This window comes from Lolium perenne, chromosome 6, assembly GCF_019359855.2.
Source record: "Lolium perenne isolate Kyuss_39 chromosome 6, Kyuss_2.0, whole genome shotgun sequence".
NCBI classification, from domain to species: Eukaryota; Viridiplantae; Streptophyta; class Magnoliopsida; order Poales; family Poaceae; genus Lolium; species Lolium perenne.
This window is the reverse complement of record NC_067249.2, coordinates 11,238,182-11,254,898: the sequence shown is the minus strand read 5'-3', so window position 1 is coordinate 11,254,898 and position 16,717 is coordinate 11,238,182. Positions and strand designations below refer to the sequence as shown.

Here is a 16,717-nt window from a genome sequence, read left to right as displayed (position 1 = left end):
TAATTTGTAAAATGTAGGAAATATGTGATATTCAAGTATGAAGCTGTGTATTTTAACGACTTTGAAGGAAGCAAAATATTTATGTTGTCCGAAATATGTCAAGTGAATGTATGAATCACTATTTTTTCAAATGAAGCAAATTTGTAAAATGTAGGAAATATGTGATACGAAAGTATGAACTGTGTATTTTGGCAACTTGAAGGAAGCAAATATTATGTTCTCCGAAACATGTGATGTACCAAAATGTAAATTTTATGGTTCAAACATAATAATGCACTAATGTTGAATGCACATACTACACATGAGTATACATGACACGTTTTTTTAAGCTCCATCTAAAAATCCATTCACCATCGGAGCAGTATTCAATAGTCGTCCATAGAAACATAGTCTGGTATGCTTAAAATATATATACATATATAGATTGAAACGAAATTATTTTGCAATGGAAGCAAAATTCAGTTTGAAAGGAAGCTAAATTAAATAAAGTTGGAAACAAAAAATTCCTGCCAGACGGAAGCAAATGCCCATGCCTGAAATTTTGCTGACGTTGTCAGTTTCCTACGAAACAGGATTTGTTTTCAAAAAATCTCCAAGAGTCAGATTGGGAGCAGTTAATTCATATCCCACTAATTAGGCGCTCTGCTGAGGAAGGTTAGCAACGCGCACTTATTACAGAGATGCATGCAGTTAGACCCTCTATCGTTTTAGTGAAACAGTTGAGCGGGGCCTCGCTGAGAATCCAACGTCCGCGGTGCTTCCTATAGAACGGCTAGAGACTGGTCCGATGCAAAGGCATCTATCGGATGCCGATTCTTAGTGGTTCCCTTAATATATTCCTATTATCAAACTAACAATTATGTAGGCTCAGTTCGCATGTTGGTCCAGAAACGGCTATATTATGCCATCGGTGTGGGTAAAAGGCAACACCACTGGCCTGGGCCTTCACAAAATCACATCTGACCGAAATGATTAAAAACGAGGAAGGAAAGAACCATCTAAGGGAAAAGACTGTAGTCACCGATCTGCTCACTATTGATCCTCCTCAATCTTATCGCCGACGAGTTTCGGACTTTTCCGCAAGAGATACACGGATTGGCACTCGGCGCCCCTTGATCGCTGGATCCGATGGGTACCGTGCAGATCCAATCATCAGCATGTGGCGTGAAGCTCCACTTTTGGTCGACACTATCGAACATTTCTACGTCTATAGTCTATATTTACATGGTGTTGACAGATGTAGAATGTCATGATGGCTGCAATTTTGTGGCACATGTTGAGTTCGAGGCTGCTAAATAATGTCGGGGGGAGAGGAAATGTTGGATGCGATGAAGAGAGCCTGTTTTTTGTTGACTTGCTGTAGCGGTATCAGCAAGTGAGGCGACAACATTAGACAACTTCATTTTTTTATCCTCTTCGCAGGGTGGAAATCTAAGTTCTGACTTTTATTTGTTGTAGTATATGAAAATTGTTTTGTTGAAGACACTGTTTTGGGACCTCGAACATTATCTTAGGTGAAAACGCAAAATTTGTTGATTTAACCGGTGTTTGAATAGAACAAAACTAATGTGGCAACTACTTCATAATCTTAAATTGTATGCCGTCGACAATGAAGAGAAAAGCATATCTCCATGTCTTAAATGTAAAGAGCAATCCAAACCATAGCCAGAAGCCAAACACAATCCCAGCAACCACACAATAGTATATCCAATGGTCTTCCGCTTCACCGTTTCTCTCATCCGGTGCAAGCCAAGTATTTGCACATGGAATGTCAAGAGGAAATCCGCAAAGCCCAGAATTGTTGGCATAGATCGATGGGTCTGTCAAAGTCTGGATCTGCCTCCCAGCAGGTATCTTGCCTGACAAATGATTGTTAGAAACATTGAATATGCTGAGCCACGATAAGCTAGAGATGCTGGGAGGAATGTATCCTGAAAGTTCATTAGATGATAGGTCCAGGGCCTCGATAAAACTCAACCTACCAATGTCTTCAGGAATACTGCACGAGAGATGGTTCCTTGATAGGTTTAGAAACCGGAGGCCACGAAGGTTGAGTAGCTCTTTAGGTATGCACTGTGATAGCAAATTACCGGACAAGTCGATGCCGGCTAGTAAGTGGAGCCCTCTTTGGAAAACAATATCTCGCCCCTTCCAGATTATGTCAATCCTATCCGGGTATTTTGAACGTTGAGGGCTCTCCTCCGGTATCCAGACCGATATACTGTTTGGAAACTTTGGATTCCTCATGGAGCTCAAGCTGCCGAAGGCCACTGGAATTGACCCGGTCAAGATATTGTTTGACACATCGAGCAGCTGAAGTTTCGGAAGGAATGATAATTCTGGAGGTACTGCTCCGGTGAAGTTGTTTGATCTAAGACTAAGGATTGTCAATGATGGCACCTGACTCCCAATCCATGTTGGGATATCACCAAAGAACCTATTGTTCCCGATATCCAGAGTGGCCAGTGTGTTGCAACCCCGTAGAGCTGTTGGGAAGGCACCCGTGAAGCTATTTTGTGCTAGGTAAAGTGACGATAGAGAGCAACTGTGGCTTGTGTTAGCAGCGGGGATTTCACCTGAGAAGGAATTGTTGGACAAGTCCATGAACTGCAGCGACTGTAGGTTCCACCAGCAGTCCGGGAGCTTCCCGGTGAGCTGGTTTTGGGACAGGTCGATGAGCCGCAGAGCTTGGAGGCTGCACCAGCAGCCTGGGAGCTCCCCACTGAGCCGATTGTTCGACAGGTCCAGTACCTTGATGGAGAGGAGCCTGCATAGCTGGTGCGGGATGTCGCCGGCGAGGTTGTTGTGGGAGAGTCGTACGTGGAAGAGTCTGCTGAGGTCACCGAGCTCTGGCGGGATGGAGCCGCTGAACTTATTGTTGCTGAGGTCGAGTACTTGGAGGGAGTGCAGCCGCGAGATGCTAGCCGAGATATCACCGCCAAGGTTATTCCCGTTGAGGTCCAGCACCCACAGTGCCGGGAGCGCCTGCATGTCGAGTGTCCCAAGCTCACCGGATAGGCCAAGTCCTGGGAGCGCTAGTTCTACGACGCTAATGGCATTGCAGAGCAGGCCGACCCAGTTGCAGACCGGGGCGTTCCGGGTCCAGCTGGACAGCGCGGCTGGATCGACGAGGCTGGCCTTCCATGCCAGAAGGGCATCGACCTCCGAGGAGGGCACCTCGGCAGCCGCCATCCCGGTGATGGTGGCCAGCAGCATGAAGAACGCGGCAGTGCCGGCGAGGTGCGATTGGCCTGGTCTCGTCATGTCCCCAGTCGGAGACATGGTGAGTGACATGTGGTTGAGTAGGGAGACTCCAGTGTGCAGATTATCACACTCGATCGCATCATATATATATAGTGGCTGGATTGGCGTCAAACGTCGAGCAGACGTTCTGTACTCTGGCATACACCAATGTTTGCTCTCTTCATCTGTACGCATTTGGAAATGGCTTCGTTAATGCCGCGACAGCTGACACGGCCACAAATGGCGGCATGAAACAGCACTGAACAAAGAAAGTGGGAAGATCACCAAACGCACCCCGCCCTGCCCTATCCAAGATTCCAGGTCTAATCACAATCCGTTTCTGGGAATATATATTTGGCTAGGATTTTCACGGTTAGCTCAGCAGTACCCTACATTATTCAACATTATGTAACATAAGCATGTTACTGTTGCAAGTGTTTTGTCACCTGTTCCCGTAAATATGAGGTTTACTCGTGACAAGTAATAAGTCGAATTCTTGGATTCACTTATGTAGACATTTGATGATGGTGTCTTTAAACAATGAACCGGATTCTTTTATATGGAAATTAGCATCATTGGTGGTTGGAACGAAAAAACGGTTCGCTCCGCTCCGTCCCCCGCAGGCGGAGTCGGGCGAACGCCCAGAACCTAGCGCCGCCAGGCTTCGATCCCATCTCTCCTCCCCTTCGCCGCCGTCGGCGCAGGCCGCCGGGCAAAGCCCCGTGCGGTGCCGGCGGCGGCGGACATGCTCTTACCCGCGCGCGAGGCGGGCGACGCGGGGTCCCCCGGCCGGCGGCGGTGCGTTCTGGTGGGCAGGGTTCCGGCGACGGCGGCGCTCCTCCCGGGTGGCGGCGGCGCTGGGTGATGTGATGGCGACGGCGCGGCCCCTTGGCGGCGGGGCGGCAGGGTGGTCAGCGGCGGCGCGGATGGCGCGGCCCTGACCCAGATCTGGGCCTATCTGGCCCCATCTGGGCTTGGGCGGGCCAGGTCTGGCATCCCGAGGCCTGCTCCCGGCGGCTGGTGGAGCGTTTCTTGCTAAGGGTGGCTAGGACGGCGGCGCGTGGACTGCAGCGCGGCCACGGGAGCTTCACGAGCCCGGCGGGCTCGGCCGGGCCAGAGGGGACTGGTTTGCTCCTGTAGCTGCGTCCGGTCTGTCACCGCAGCTGGCGGTGGAGGTTGCGCCCTCCCGCGTGGCTGCTGTCCAGGCTCTCCTCGGCTCGGGGTGTTTCCGATCGGTTTCGTCGGTCTTCGTTAGTGGGTCACGGTGAGATGGCGGTGGTGGTTGCGTGACCGTGGTGGCGCGAGTTGGTGGGCGGCGTGGTTGGCGGAGCATGACGGAGTGTCCGGGGCCGTGGGACTTTGGGGGACGGGAGAATTCCTTGTCGACGGCCGACACCGACGCGGTGACGCTCACGGGCGCCACCATTCCTTCTTGAGGGGCGTCGGGGTTTCCCCTTCCCACTTTCCTTCCGCATACCGGGGGAAACCCTTAGGCTTGTCCGGGCAGCAGCGTCGTCATCGTCGCATCCCTTCTTGAAGGTGCTGCCTTGGTATGCGGCGCTTCGGAGGGCTAAGCTCGTGGTGGGAATCTTCCGGAGGGCGCAGCGGTTGCGGATCATTAGTGTTTTCGTTGATCCGACTTTGTCATCCCTTTTTTTTTTTTGCTTCTTCTTGTGTTTTCTTTTGGGCTTTGTTGTGCTGTTTGCCCCAGCGGTGGTCTCTATCTTGTATCAGTTCGTTGCTATATTAATATAGCGGGGCGAAAGCCTATTTCGAGGAGGAAATTAGCATCATTTAGCGTGTTTACTATCAAATCATTGTAAGCGGATTTAATGAATGATCATACATGTTTTCTTAAAAAGTATTCCTGGAAGTTGAAAATCCCACTAAAGTTAAATATTTTCATGTGGTTCCTAAACAAAAAAAATTCTACTCACACGTGATATTTAGATAAAAGGAATTGGAATAGGAGTAAGAAATGCTCCTTTTGCAATTCAGCGGAGACCGCGAATTATCTTTTTTTATTTCCTGTCCTTTTGCTAGACTAGTATGGAAAGTTGTTTATGTCAATTATGATATTCCACCACCATCCAATATCATAAATATGTTTAGAAATTGGCAAAATGGTATCGACAAGAAGATTAAAGCTAAAATTTCCATTCGTGTTTCAGTTCTATGTTGATCGATTTGAAATTGTATAAATGATATTGTGTTTAACAGAAAGAATCTACAAATTTTATGCAGGTTATCCATATAGTTGCACATTGAATTCACCTATGGCGTTTTCTTTCCCTGGAGGATCAACGAGAATGCATGGTTACTGGGTGACCAGGATCCTGCAAATTTTCTTCTGGATATTCGATCTTAAAAAGTTGTTGTCGTATGCATCTGTTCGATGCAGAGGCCGGGGTCTGAGGCTCCTTTTTGATTTATACATCAATTTTAGTTCTGAAATTTACGAGTTTGTCTATAGACAACTTCTACGATAGCTATTACCACCGATCTTTTTGGGGTCTTACCGTACATCGGTAACACCATAGCACCCCAGTAGTACCGAACCTTGCTTGAAGGGAGTTCTTTTTATAATACACACGTGAAAATAGATAAACGAGGTAGTTGTACAAATGGATGTATCAACCAATTAGTTGAAAATTACAGGATTATTAGATCACATCAAATATCATTCTTTATAACTAGACATATCAAGATGTTGATGGTCTTGTCAGTGAATAAAATCAAATGATCGATGTACTATATTTATAGGGGTGCAACTTTGAGAGGAACGTCGATTGCTTCCCTATTGTGCTCGCAGGCCCTTCCCCGTGGACATGTCTAAGCTCAGGATCCAGGGGTGGCCTGATCAAGATGAAGAATACTAGAGGCAGGGGTGCAGGAGGTACTACGGGCGCCCTCGAATATCCGCACACGGAGACTGCAAAGGTGCCTGGCGTGATATGCTCGTGTCCATCGGGGCAGACATGGTCCACAAGCAATTTGTGCCTATGGTTGCCATGATCTTCTCCACCGGTGTCCTCGTCTTATTATCCGTGGAGGTATTGAGGGTGGAGGAGCTGTCGGAATGCTAGTTTTGGATATCCAGAGGAGCGGAGACGCACTGAAGAAAGCAAGATGAAAGCTCGAGGAGCACCGCCGTGGCGGAGGCCTAAGAGGCAGACGACATAGAGCTGGTGTGGGACCTAGCTACAACGACTAGGTTGCGCATCCGCTTACAGCTATGTGGGTGAGCGTGTGTGTTAATCATGGGCGCAGCCAAGGCCTTGCAGGCCCGGGCAGCTGCCCGGGCTAAGCTGGTGATTTCCCCTTAAGTGCTACTGGTAAGTGAGGCACTAAATAAGATTTCGTATGGGGCAAGCACCGAGAAAGCTAATTTTACTTAGACTTTGCCTAGACTGTAATAATGAGCTAGCTCCACCACTCGTGTTAATGCATTGGTGCAAAGGTAGAGAAGACACATGGCCATGTCCTGAGAGGTGGAGTCTTGGGTGTTGTTTGGTTAGGGTGGGAGACACACGGTTTTTTTGTTTAACATTTTTCTTTTGGTTTTAAACAAATTTAACAGTAGCTGTTACATTTTTTTCAGCTAGCTGCAAGCTTATCAAAAAAGTTTCGATTGGGTTATTTTTGGTTCGGCTTAATTTGGTTATGCTTAGCACAACCGAACATACTCGACTTGATACCTCCTTTTGGTTGTGTGGCTTCCCGCTCTGATGCATATCATCCTCGTCTCGTTGATGTAGACAACTCGCGCCTTACCTTCGTAGGACCAATCTGCTAAACCTTCACTGTTTCCTATTTATACATTAACATCATCATTGGTATCGGGAATGGTATAGTGCTTACTTATATTATTTTGTATTATCAACATCAATCGATACATTTACCAATCTTGGGTTAGTTGGACTCAACCAATTTGTCTTTTATAATTTTACATATTAATCCATTTTGGATATAGGGTGTTTCCTATTCTATGAGTGTGCATGGTTCATGTATTTTACGTAATATATGACTATTTGTTACTCTACTGAAATCTATATTTCATATACCATCTGTAACCTACATTCTCTGTGTGTGTATTCTATCTGATATTTTCTATCCAAACAGTATATTTAGAAAATTATGTGAAAATAAATACTCCCTCCTTACCACAATGTAGTTCATGTAAGGTTTTTAAAAAGTCAAGTGATATTTACTTTGACCAAGTTTTTTTGACAAAATTATCTACATCTACGATACCAAAATATATACCATATGAAAATTTACATCAGGAGGAATCTAATGGTGTGAATTTGGTATTCTAGTTGTTGATATTTTTTAGATACTTGATCAAACTTTATGTCATTTGATTTTTAAAATTCTTATATGCACTACATTTTGGCAAAGAGGGAGTATGATATAGGCGATATCCAATCGTATTCGTGCTTGTGTTGTGTCCCTATTTATTGATGTATAATTTACTTTCTAGCCCTCTCTATATCCACCTGCAAGCTCAACCGTTCTTTTATTTTTGTATTCTGCATATTGCCTCCTATCCTTAGTAATGTTATTTTATAGAATCCTCTAGACTAGATCCCTATCTGCAAAGTTCTAGCATTCTCTTCTCCTTTCCAGAAGCCGTGTTCTCTTATTTCTGTAGTTACAAAATTTTCGTTCTCGGTTTGGATTCTTTCAACGGAAATAAATATCTTGTAACCTGGAAATTCAATTTGGCTCCCGGTACGTATACTCCCTCTACAAAAAAAAAAATCATATTTTGAAGTGTTGAAAAATTTTGACAAAAAATTCTACATGTACATCTCCAGAATATATGCGCGTTCGTCAAGTTTCATGAAAAACCAATATTTTTTATGAACTATGTAAAAAAGATAAAATATATCTTGTGAAAAGCATTATTTTTAGCACCGAATTTTGTCTTTTTTACACACGTCACATGACACGTTGATTTTTTGTGAAACAACTTTGTGAGCGCATAGCACGTGAAGATGCATGTGCAAATTTTTTTTTCAACTTATTTGAAATTCAAAATGTATGTAAGATGCATTTTCAAAATAGAGGAAGCATATGCTCACATGTTCCAAAACACCACTCCCCTTGTAACCTGTGAAATGAATAAAAAGCCATGCATGTTATACTGAGGCCAAAATGAACCGTTCTCTTTATTGGAGTAACCATTCCCTGTTTTTATCAACTTGAAGTATAACTAATTTCGATTTGCGCAATTGGAAATTGAACTGTTTTCAGATGAGATTGAACTTGAACTGAAATTCAAAGGCCAGAAAAATTCTGGAAATGGCTATATGGGGCAGGCCGTGTGCGACAGCCCATCAAGGGCCCAGTTCAGGCCACTCTTTCCAGTTTCCACACTTTGACTGCATTCCGAGCTCCCGTAAACCCTCGCTCGACCTCACCACTCCAAACCTCCCGCAGCCATGGCGCGCCGCCACCTCCACCTCCGCATCCCCATCCTCCCGCTCCTCTCCCGCAACCCACCCACCCCGCTCCACCTCCGCCATGCCCTCTGCTCCTCCACCACCGCCACCATCGACGCCGCCGCCCCGGCCATCGACCCACCAACCCCCGCCGCCTCCGCCGGCGACACCCCTGCCGCCGCCGCGGCGGCGGCCGAGGTCGATTCAGCGGCTGATTCGCCCCCGCCCCGCGCGCCCCGGGAGGAGGAGCCCCTGCAAGAAACGATCTTCACCATGATCCGGCGCCGCAAGTGGACGACCCGGATGGAGAACTCGATCCGCCTGCTCTCGCCCACGCTCACGGCCCCGCTCGTGCACGGCGTGATCACCGCCGCGTCATCCGCCAACCGCGCCGACCTCGCGCTGCAGTTCTTCCGCTTCGCGTACCGCCGGGCCGGGTTCCGCCCGGAGCCGGCCACCTTCGCGCTGCTGGTCCCGATCCTCGCCTCCAACCGCATGCTCAACCACGCGCGCTGCATCCTGCTCGAGACCATGCCGGCCTTCTCCGTGGCCCCCGGCGAGGCCACGGTGGCCGCGCTCGTCGCGGCCTACGGCAAGGCCGGGATCCCGCAGGAGGCCGTCAAGCTCTTCCGCCTCATGCCCGAGCTCGGGATCACCCGCACCGCGCTGTCGTACAACGCCGTGCTCAAGGCCATCCTCTGCCGCGGCCGCGAGGCCATGGCCAGGCGGATCTACAACGCCATGCTCGCGGACGGCGTCGCCCCGACCCTGGCCACCTACAACACGCTCATCTGGGGGTTCGGCCTGTGCAAGAAGATGGAGTCCGCCGTGAGGGTGTTCGGGGACATGAAGACTCATGGGGTTACGCCGGATGTGACCACCTATAACACCCTGCTCAATGCGTGGGTGCGGGCAGGCGATCTGGAGAGTGCGCGGAAGGTGTTCGATGAGATGCCAGGGGCTGGTTTTGAACAAAACACAATCTCGTACAATGTCATGATCAAGGGATACGTTGAGGCGAACAAGGTCGAGGAGGCGGTGGGGCTGTTCACGGAGATGGGGGAGAAGGGGCTGAGGTTGAGCGAGAAGACGTTTGCTGCGTTGATGCCAGGGCTTTGTGACAACGAGGGGAAGGCTGCTGAGGCCAGGAAGGCGGTGGAGGATATGGCGGAGCGACGGCTCACGCCGAAGGACAAGTCGGTGTTTCTGAGGCTCGTGACGACGTTGTGCAAAGCTGGGGATTTGGATGGGGCGCTGGAGGTGCACAAGAAGAGCGGGCAGTTCAAGCATGTTCTGGTGGATCCGAGGCAGTATGGTGTGCTGATGGAGGGCTTGTGTGCAGGTGGAAAGTGCGATGGTGCTGTCGAGGTGCTCGATGATCTGCTTGAGAAGGGTACTCTGCTTAGCCCAAAGAGCCCAGTGCTGGAGGCACCGGCTTATAATCCAGTTATCGAGTATTTGTGCAACAATGGGAATACCAGCAAGGCTGAGACGTTCTTCAGGCAGCTGATGAAGAAAGGCGTGGATGACAAGTCTGCGTTTAACAGTCTTATCCGTGGTCATGCAAAGGAAGGTGCTCTGGAGGCAGCACAGGAGATCCTCGCCATTATGACACGACGTGGTGTCCCTACTGATCCCCATTCGCATGCTGTGCTTATTGATGGCTTCCTTAAGAAGAATGAGCCTGCTGATGCAAAGACAGCGCTGGACAGCATGATGGAACAGGGGCACTTGCCGAGGCCAGCTCTGTTCCAGTCTGTCATGGCAGCTCTTTTCAATGATGGTCGTGTTCAGACTGCAAGCAGGGTCATGAAGACTATGATCGAGAAGGGGGTTACCGAGAACATGGACATGGCACACAAGATTGTGGAAGCACTCTTCATGAGGGGCCATGTGGACGAGGCCATTGGTCGCGTCAATCTGATGGTAGAAAATGTCTGTATGCCTGATCTAGACAAGTTGCTAGTTGCCCTTTGCCAGAAGGACAAAGTGATGGAGGCACATAAGCTAGCTGATTTTGCATTGGACCGGGACTTTGATGTTAGCTTCTCCACCTATGACAGAGTCCTGGAAGCCCTGTACACTGAGGAGAAGACATTGCCAGCATACTCCATGCTCTGCAAGATCAAGCACAAAGGAGGCGTTGTGGACCAAAAGGGCTGCGATGCTTTGATGAGTAGCTTAAAATCTGGAGGATACTCAAAGCAAGCTGACATTTTGTCTAGGATCTTGGCGGAGAGTGGATCATCAACATCCAAGAAGGGCAAAAAGTTTGCCATGGGTGCTTAGCGAGTTTTCTGGATTCATTGAAAGATCATATTTTCTGTTTGAAGTGAACAAAACAGCAACTTGTTTCTTTTGTTAATGCTTGTTAAGTCATCTTCCAAATGAGGATTTTCATCCTAGTCCTAGGAGACAAGAAGGATAGGTAATTTTACCTTTTCTCACTAAATCCCTGATTTAATCATGTACCATGTCTTGGAAAAAACACATGTTCAATAACTGAGGCAGATGTACTTGTCAATTTTGTTGAGAAATTACAACTACAACTTCCTGTTACTCCATTTGTGAGTGAGTGTACTAAGGACAATCCCAGAATTATGTTTTGTTTTGGCATGATACCTAAAGAAGATTTCGATCCATGTTATTTTGATGATTTCATTATGTCAGTTTGTTAATAGCATAGATACTGATAACAGATGGTGGGCTATTCATAACCTTTTGGTTTGTTATATCATGTATTTATGGTTTGCTGGATTGGTGAAGCATCATGTTAAAATTGCCCAGTGTCTTTGATGTTCTTGTGTAAGAATTTTATCTTTGGTTCTATATCTGGCTTCAGATTTACTTATGAATTTAGTTGAGAAATCACAACTATAACATGCTGTTACTTCATCAGTTATATACTTATATGTGGCTGTAGTAAAGACAAGCCCAGAATTTGTTTTGTTTTAGCATGACTCCAAAGTAAGAATTTGATCCATGTTATTTTACTGGTTTCATTAGTTCAGATCGTTAATTGCATAGATACTGATAACAGATAGTGTGATATTCACATCCTGTTAGTTTGCTGTATCCTGTATCTACTGTTTGCTGCATTGTTGAATTGTCATGTTAAAAATTGCCCAGTTTCATGTATTTACTGTTTGCTGCATTGGTGAAGTGTCATGTAGTGCCCAGTATCATGTATTTATTATTTGCTGGATTGGTGAGATGTCATTAAAAAACTGGCCAGTGTATACTTTGATGCATTCCTGTATGAATGTTAATCTTTGGTTCTTCATTTGGTTACATTCCATAGTCATAATTTGGTGTGGTCTGATTGCTTTTTCTGACGCACTTGTACTCCAGTGTAGAAGCTTTGATTTGACCATTAAAAGTCATTTTTTGGTGCACTTGTGCTCCAGTCTAGCAGCTTTGATTTGACCATTTAAACACATTTTTTTGGCGCACTTCTGCTTCATGGTGTATATAGGAAGCAAGGTGGAAACTGTTACTCATTTTTCGCCATTTTAAACCCTGGTTGCGTCCCTGTGTCAGGTTGTTCCGGGTGACTTCCTTTGTGGCTGGAAAATAATAACTGGAGAAATATCCCTGCTCAAACTGTCCTTGAGCCTTGTGTTTGTAAGTGCAATTAGATATACAACAGAAATGTCATCAACGGAAGATTCATCTTACCAGAGAATGAGATATAATCTCGTGAGCTGAGATTTGAGGATGCTGCATCTCTGGCTATTAAATAATAAGATAAGCTGCATCTTCTTCCGTTGATGATATTTCTGTTGCTGTGCACCAATCGTTCGTCTGTTTTTTTTCTCTCCTTATTTGAAATGGTCCATGTTCTCTCCGGCTATCTGGCCACGGAGGAGTTGGAGTTGAATAACGCCCATAATTTGAAATATCTGCAGATTCCAAGTTGGATTTATTGATACTTCCAGTCAATTTTTGCATGCGATTCTTCCAGTGGTCATGTTTCATGATCTGTTCCTCCTTACTTCTATATCCTCTCATTTTCCTCTGCAATACCAAGCTGCCCATTTTTCTTCTGGGTGCTGTAGTGGTACTTGTAGCATCAGCTTCCAATCTTCGGATTGCTTTTGCCGTCGGTGCCATTAACCGTCCGCCGCACCCGCACTGATATCTTTTCCCTGTTGCGCCGCTTCATGATATGTCCGTATTTTCATTCTGCTCCTCTCATTTTCTCTCGTAATATATCAGCAAAAGCAATCAATTTGTTTGCTTGCTCATTTTCCCTGCTGTGCAATCAATTTGAATCGTCAACAGCTTTCAAGATTTGGATTGTTGTTTGGTATTTTGTCGTGTGTGCCATGCCAGCACTGGTTGGTTTCAGCTCTGATTGGTGGTCTTGTCCATTCACATGTGATGTGCCTTGTGCACTAGTTAGATGGAGATTCTGGACCTTGCAATCGCGTTACCTGATCTGAATCGAGCACAACATCACAGGATATTTGTACAGATCGTAATACCATCAAGAGCTTTTCCGTTTTATTTCATTTCCACGCTAAAATACCACCTGTCGTCGTTGTACATCTGCTGTGTTCCCATGCAAAGCGTGTGGTCTTGTCACTTTCAGTACAAGAGGCAACGCAGTACGATACAATCGACTCGTGTTTCTTGCTTCACCTTTGTCCCCTGCCTACAGTCTATACACTAGATCAAGTGAGAGTGGACAACACACACTCAAAATTTGTATTTCAAAGTTTTGAAAAACTACAGTCTATACACTAGATAAAACGGGACTGGACTATTCACTATAAACTAGAAGGATACCCCCCACGCGGTCCGATAACTCTATTTTATAAAAAACAAAACGATATAAGTTGATTGGAATAGGATGTTATTTGTAGGAACATGCAGGATTTAATTGGCGTAAATAGTCAAGAGGCTAACTTAAAATAACTGACTTCAAATGATTATGTAGTTAGCGGCTAAAAATTGATGATGTGGATAATTAGATGGCTTCAAAAATAAATGATGTGGCTTGCATGTAGAGTACTAATGAATGTTAGTGGGGATGATATGGACAATTGGATGGCTAATAGAATGGATGATGTGGATAGCTTACATGTTGAGATAGACAACTTAAATGACCTTCTAGTGAGGTTTTGCTTTATAAGAGATATAGATATGTCAGATCTTGTCAAAAAAAAAAAAAATCGAGAAGTCCACCGATTTATTCATCATCCTCAACATCAGTACAAGGAATCCCAAAAGTAATAAAATTTACAAATAGGTCCTCAGTTCACCTAACAACGACTACGAGCAATCGAACGAGCCGAAGACGCGTTGTCCTCGCCCCTCCCTCATTGGAGTCAGGCAAAGCTTATGGTAGTAGAGTTTATTGGAGTAGACATACGGGAAGTTGTCTCCCTAAGGTCTCAAAAGACCAGCGCATGAGAGCAGCAACCATCCCCGATGAAGAGAAGCGAAGGAACACTGAACAAATTCAGCGAGATCCATGTACCTTCACACACTCACCGGTGACGCTTGATGCACCAGTGGGACCGGTGCTAGACGGGGAGGACTTTATTCCATCTTCAATATGCCCCCACCACCATGCCTTCCGGAGCCCTCCCGCCGACAAGGGCCTGTATCCACCCTATTCCATAGCCCTAAGGCCACAGGAGGCGAGGCAGCTCGGCATCACCACCAACGGGAGGAAGGAAGCCCTAGTCGCCTAGGTCTTTCTCGCAAGCGAAGGGGTACGCGGTAGCGTTATTAGCATGTACAATTTCTTCTGTTGTTTCTGCAGATCTTATCGTTCTTGTATAGCCTAGAATATAAAGTAGTTCGTATTAAGTTCTTGTGTGGTTAAAAAGTATACATTATTGGCTACCTCTATTATTCTTTTTAAAATTTTGAAATATAAATTCGTAGTGTTTGAAAAATAAAAAGCTACGGTATCTCTGCCTCCCTTTTGAGTTTCCCCGGATAAAATACAGTACATGTGTACTTCGTGAGTACAGTACGTGTCGAGTTGCCACTTACAGGTAAATCAATCACACCGTATTTACCACCAGAATGGACTGAATAATCCTTACAGATACATGGAGCTATGAACGTGAGAAGAGAGGAGAGGTTTATTTTCTTATTTACCAAGCTCACCTGATCGACCTGCGCACTGGGAGAGTCGATCGAGCGCGCGAAAACAAAAAATAAAAATGGAGCAAGTCATTTCCTACTAGATGCAGCAGAACTCAGCTTGGCTGCCTCTTCTGGATCTTGGTAAATGAGGTGCCTTGGCACTGGAAGTCGTCGTAGCGGCGGAAGAGCTCGGCGACGAGCATGCAGGCGGTGGCGATGACGGCGTCCTTGGCGGCGCACTGCTTGTTGCCGAGCGCGGGGTCGTCCGTCTCGGGGCCATTGGACCAGTACACGTAGCTGAGCAGCTTCTCCCCTTCCTCCCCGACGAACCTGTCCGCCACGAACTCCTCCGGCCGGTCGAACACCGCCGGGTCGCGCATGGCCAGCGGCTGGTACCCGCACAGCATCTCGCCAGCGGACACCGCGAAGCCCTCGCCGCCGTGGGAGCGCAGCACGAAGTCCTGCCGCGCGCGCCCGAACTGCAGCGGCACGGGCGGCCGCGTCCGGAGCACCTCGTACACCGTCGACCGCACCAGCGGCATCCGCCCCTTGGCCACCGCCGCGAACCCGACCTCGCCGCCGGTCTCCTGCAGCGCGGCGCGGACCTCGTCGCGGAGGCGGGTGCGGAGGTCGGCCGCGTCGGGCTTGCCGATCTCGAGGACGAGGAAGGGGAGGAAGACGGAGAAGCCGCCGAAGGCGTTGAAGCCGAGCACGAAGAGGATGTTGTTGACGGCGTCCTTGACGGTGAGCCCGTGGGTGTCCACCCCGACGGCGACGGCCTCCGCGCCGTGTTTCTCGATGAAGCGGTAGAGTATGTCGTAGCCGGGCTTGACGATGATGGAGGGGAAGGGGAAGGAGTGCAAGAGGAGCTCCTCCAGCGGCTGCGGGATGGCGCCGATCTTCTGCGTCGGCACCAGCTGCAGGCCCAGCCACACGTCCAGGATGTAGAACCCGAAGCGGTCGACGAGGCTCTCCGCGGCCGGGTCCGCGCCGGTCACCGCCTTGCACAGGAACCGGAAGATGCACTGCTGCAGCGGGACCAGGAAGCTGGCGCCGCCTTCCTTGCCGGCCGCGAGGTCCGACTCGACGGCGGTGAGCATGGTGTCGACGCCGGCGAGGAACTCGGGGGCCCAGACGCGGGAGCTGCGGCGGAGGAGTTCCATGGCGTATGCCTTGGTGCGGGCGTGCTCGGGCTCCTCCGTGTCCAGGTACACGCCCACGCGGGTGCCGCCCGTGAAGGAGTCGGATGGGTTGTAGGGCCCGATGAGGCAGTCGCGCTTGTCGACGAGGGTGTTGTCGAAGAGCGCCGTGAAGGCGGCGGTGTCGACGATGGCGACCACGCGCGGGTCGACGCCGAGGAAGAAGGGGAACGTGGGCGGGATGTTGGCCCGGAACACCGTGCTCTTGTGCTGGGCGGCGCGGCGGCGGAAGAACTCCTCGGGCCCCTGGAACCAGAAGTAGTCCAGGCGGTCGCGGAGCGGGCCGAGCACGGGGATGCCGTAGCCGCCCGGGATGGGGCGAGGGGGCGTCGCCGCCGCCGTGGCCGCCGGAGAGAAGGACGGCAGCATTGCTGGGATGTATGTATGTACAGACGTGCCTCGCTGTGGTAGCTAGCGCGCGAGAGCTAGATATCTGCTGTGTGTGTGGTGTTGAGCTCACTGGACCTGCAGTTCAGCAGCTCAGTGGTGGAGTGGAGTGAGGTGGTCGAGCTGCACGTGGAGGAAGCGCGAGAGGTTGCCGATGCCGCGATGGAGACGCCAGCACAGTGAGAGGATCATGTGGGTCCCATTTGACAGTGCTCTCTCAATCAGTGGAATTTTGGCTTACCAATTTCAAGTGAGCAGTTGCACATTTCAATTTTCAAGGCCTAGAAATGCACGACTCGCAAACAAAAAATGCCTAGAAATGCAAATTTAGGTTGA

General features: G+C 48.3%; 3 protein-coding genes across 3 annotated transcripts; 1 reads left to right on the top strand and 2 right to left on the bottom strand.

Annotated features, from left to right (window-relative positions):
• Window positions 1-1,575: 1,575 nt before the first annotated feature.
• On the bottom strand, window positions 1,576-3,302 carry LOC127310857 (uncharacterized). The gene has a single exon (XM_051341488.2). It carries the CDS (start codon window positions 3,292-3,294, stop codon window positions 1,576-1,578), a length of 1,719 nt encoding a protein of 572 aa, XP_051197448.2. The 5' UTR covers window positions 3,295-3,302.
• Window positions 3,303-8,654: 5,352 nt separating this feature from the next.
• Window positions 8,655-11,337, top strand: LOC127308891 (large ribosomal subunit protein mL102 (rPPR5)). The gene has a single exon (XM_051339796.2). It carries the CDS (start codon window positions 8,691-8,693, stop codon window positions 10,977-10,979), a length of 2,289 nt encoding a protein of 762 aa, XP_051195756.1. The 5' UTR covers window positions 8,655-8,690; the 3' UTR covers window positions 10,980-11,337.
• Window positions 11,338-14,702: 3,365 nt separating this feature from the next.
• Window positions 14,703-16,483, bottom strand: LOC127308892 (linolenate hydroperoxide lyase, chloroplastic). The gene has a single exon (XM_051339797.2). It carries the CDS (start codon window positions 16,361-16,363, stop codon window positions 14,909-14,911), a length of 1,455 nt encoding a protein of 484 aa, XP_051195757.1. The 5' UTR covers window positions 16,364-16,483; the 3' UTR covers window positions 14,703-14,908.
• Between the last annotated feature and the right edge of the window lie 234 nt (window positions 16,484-16,717).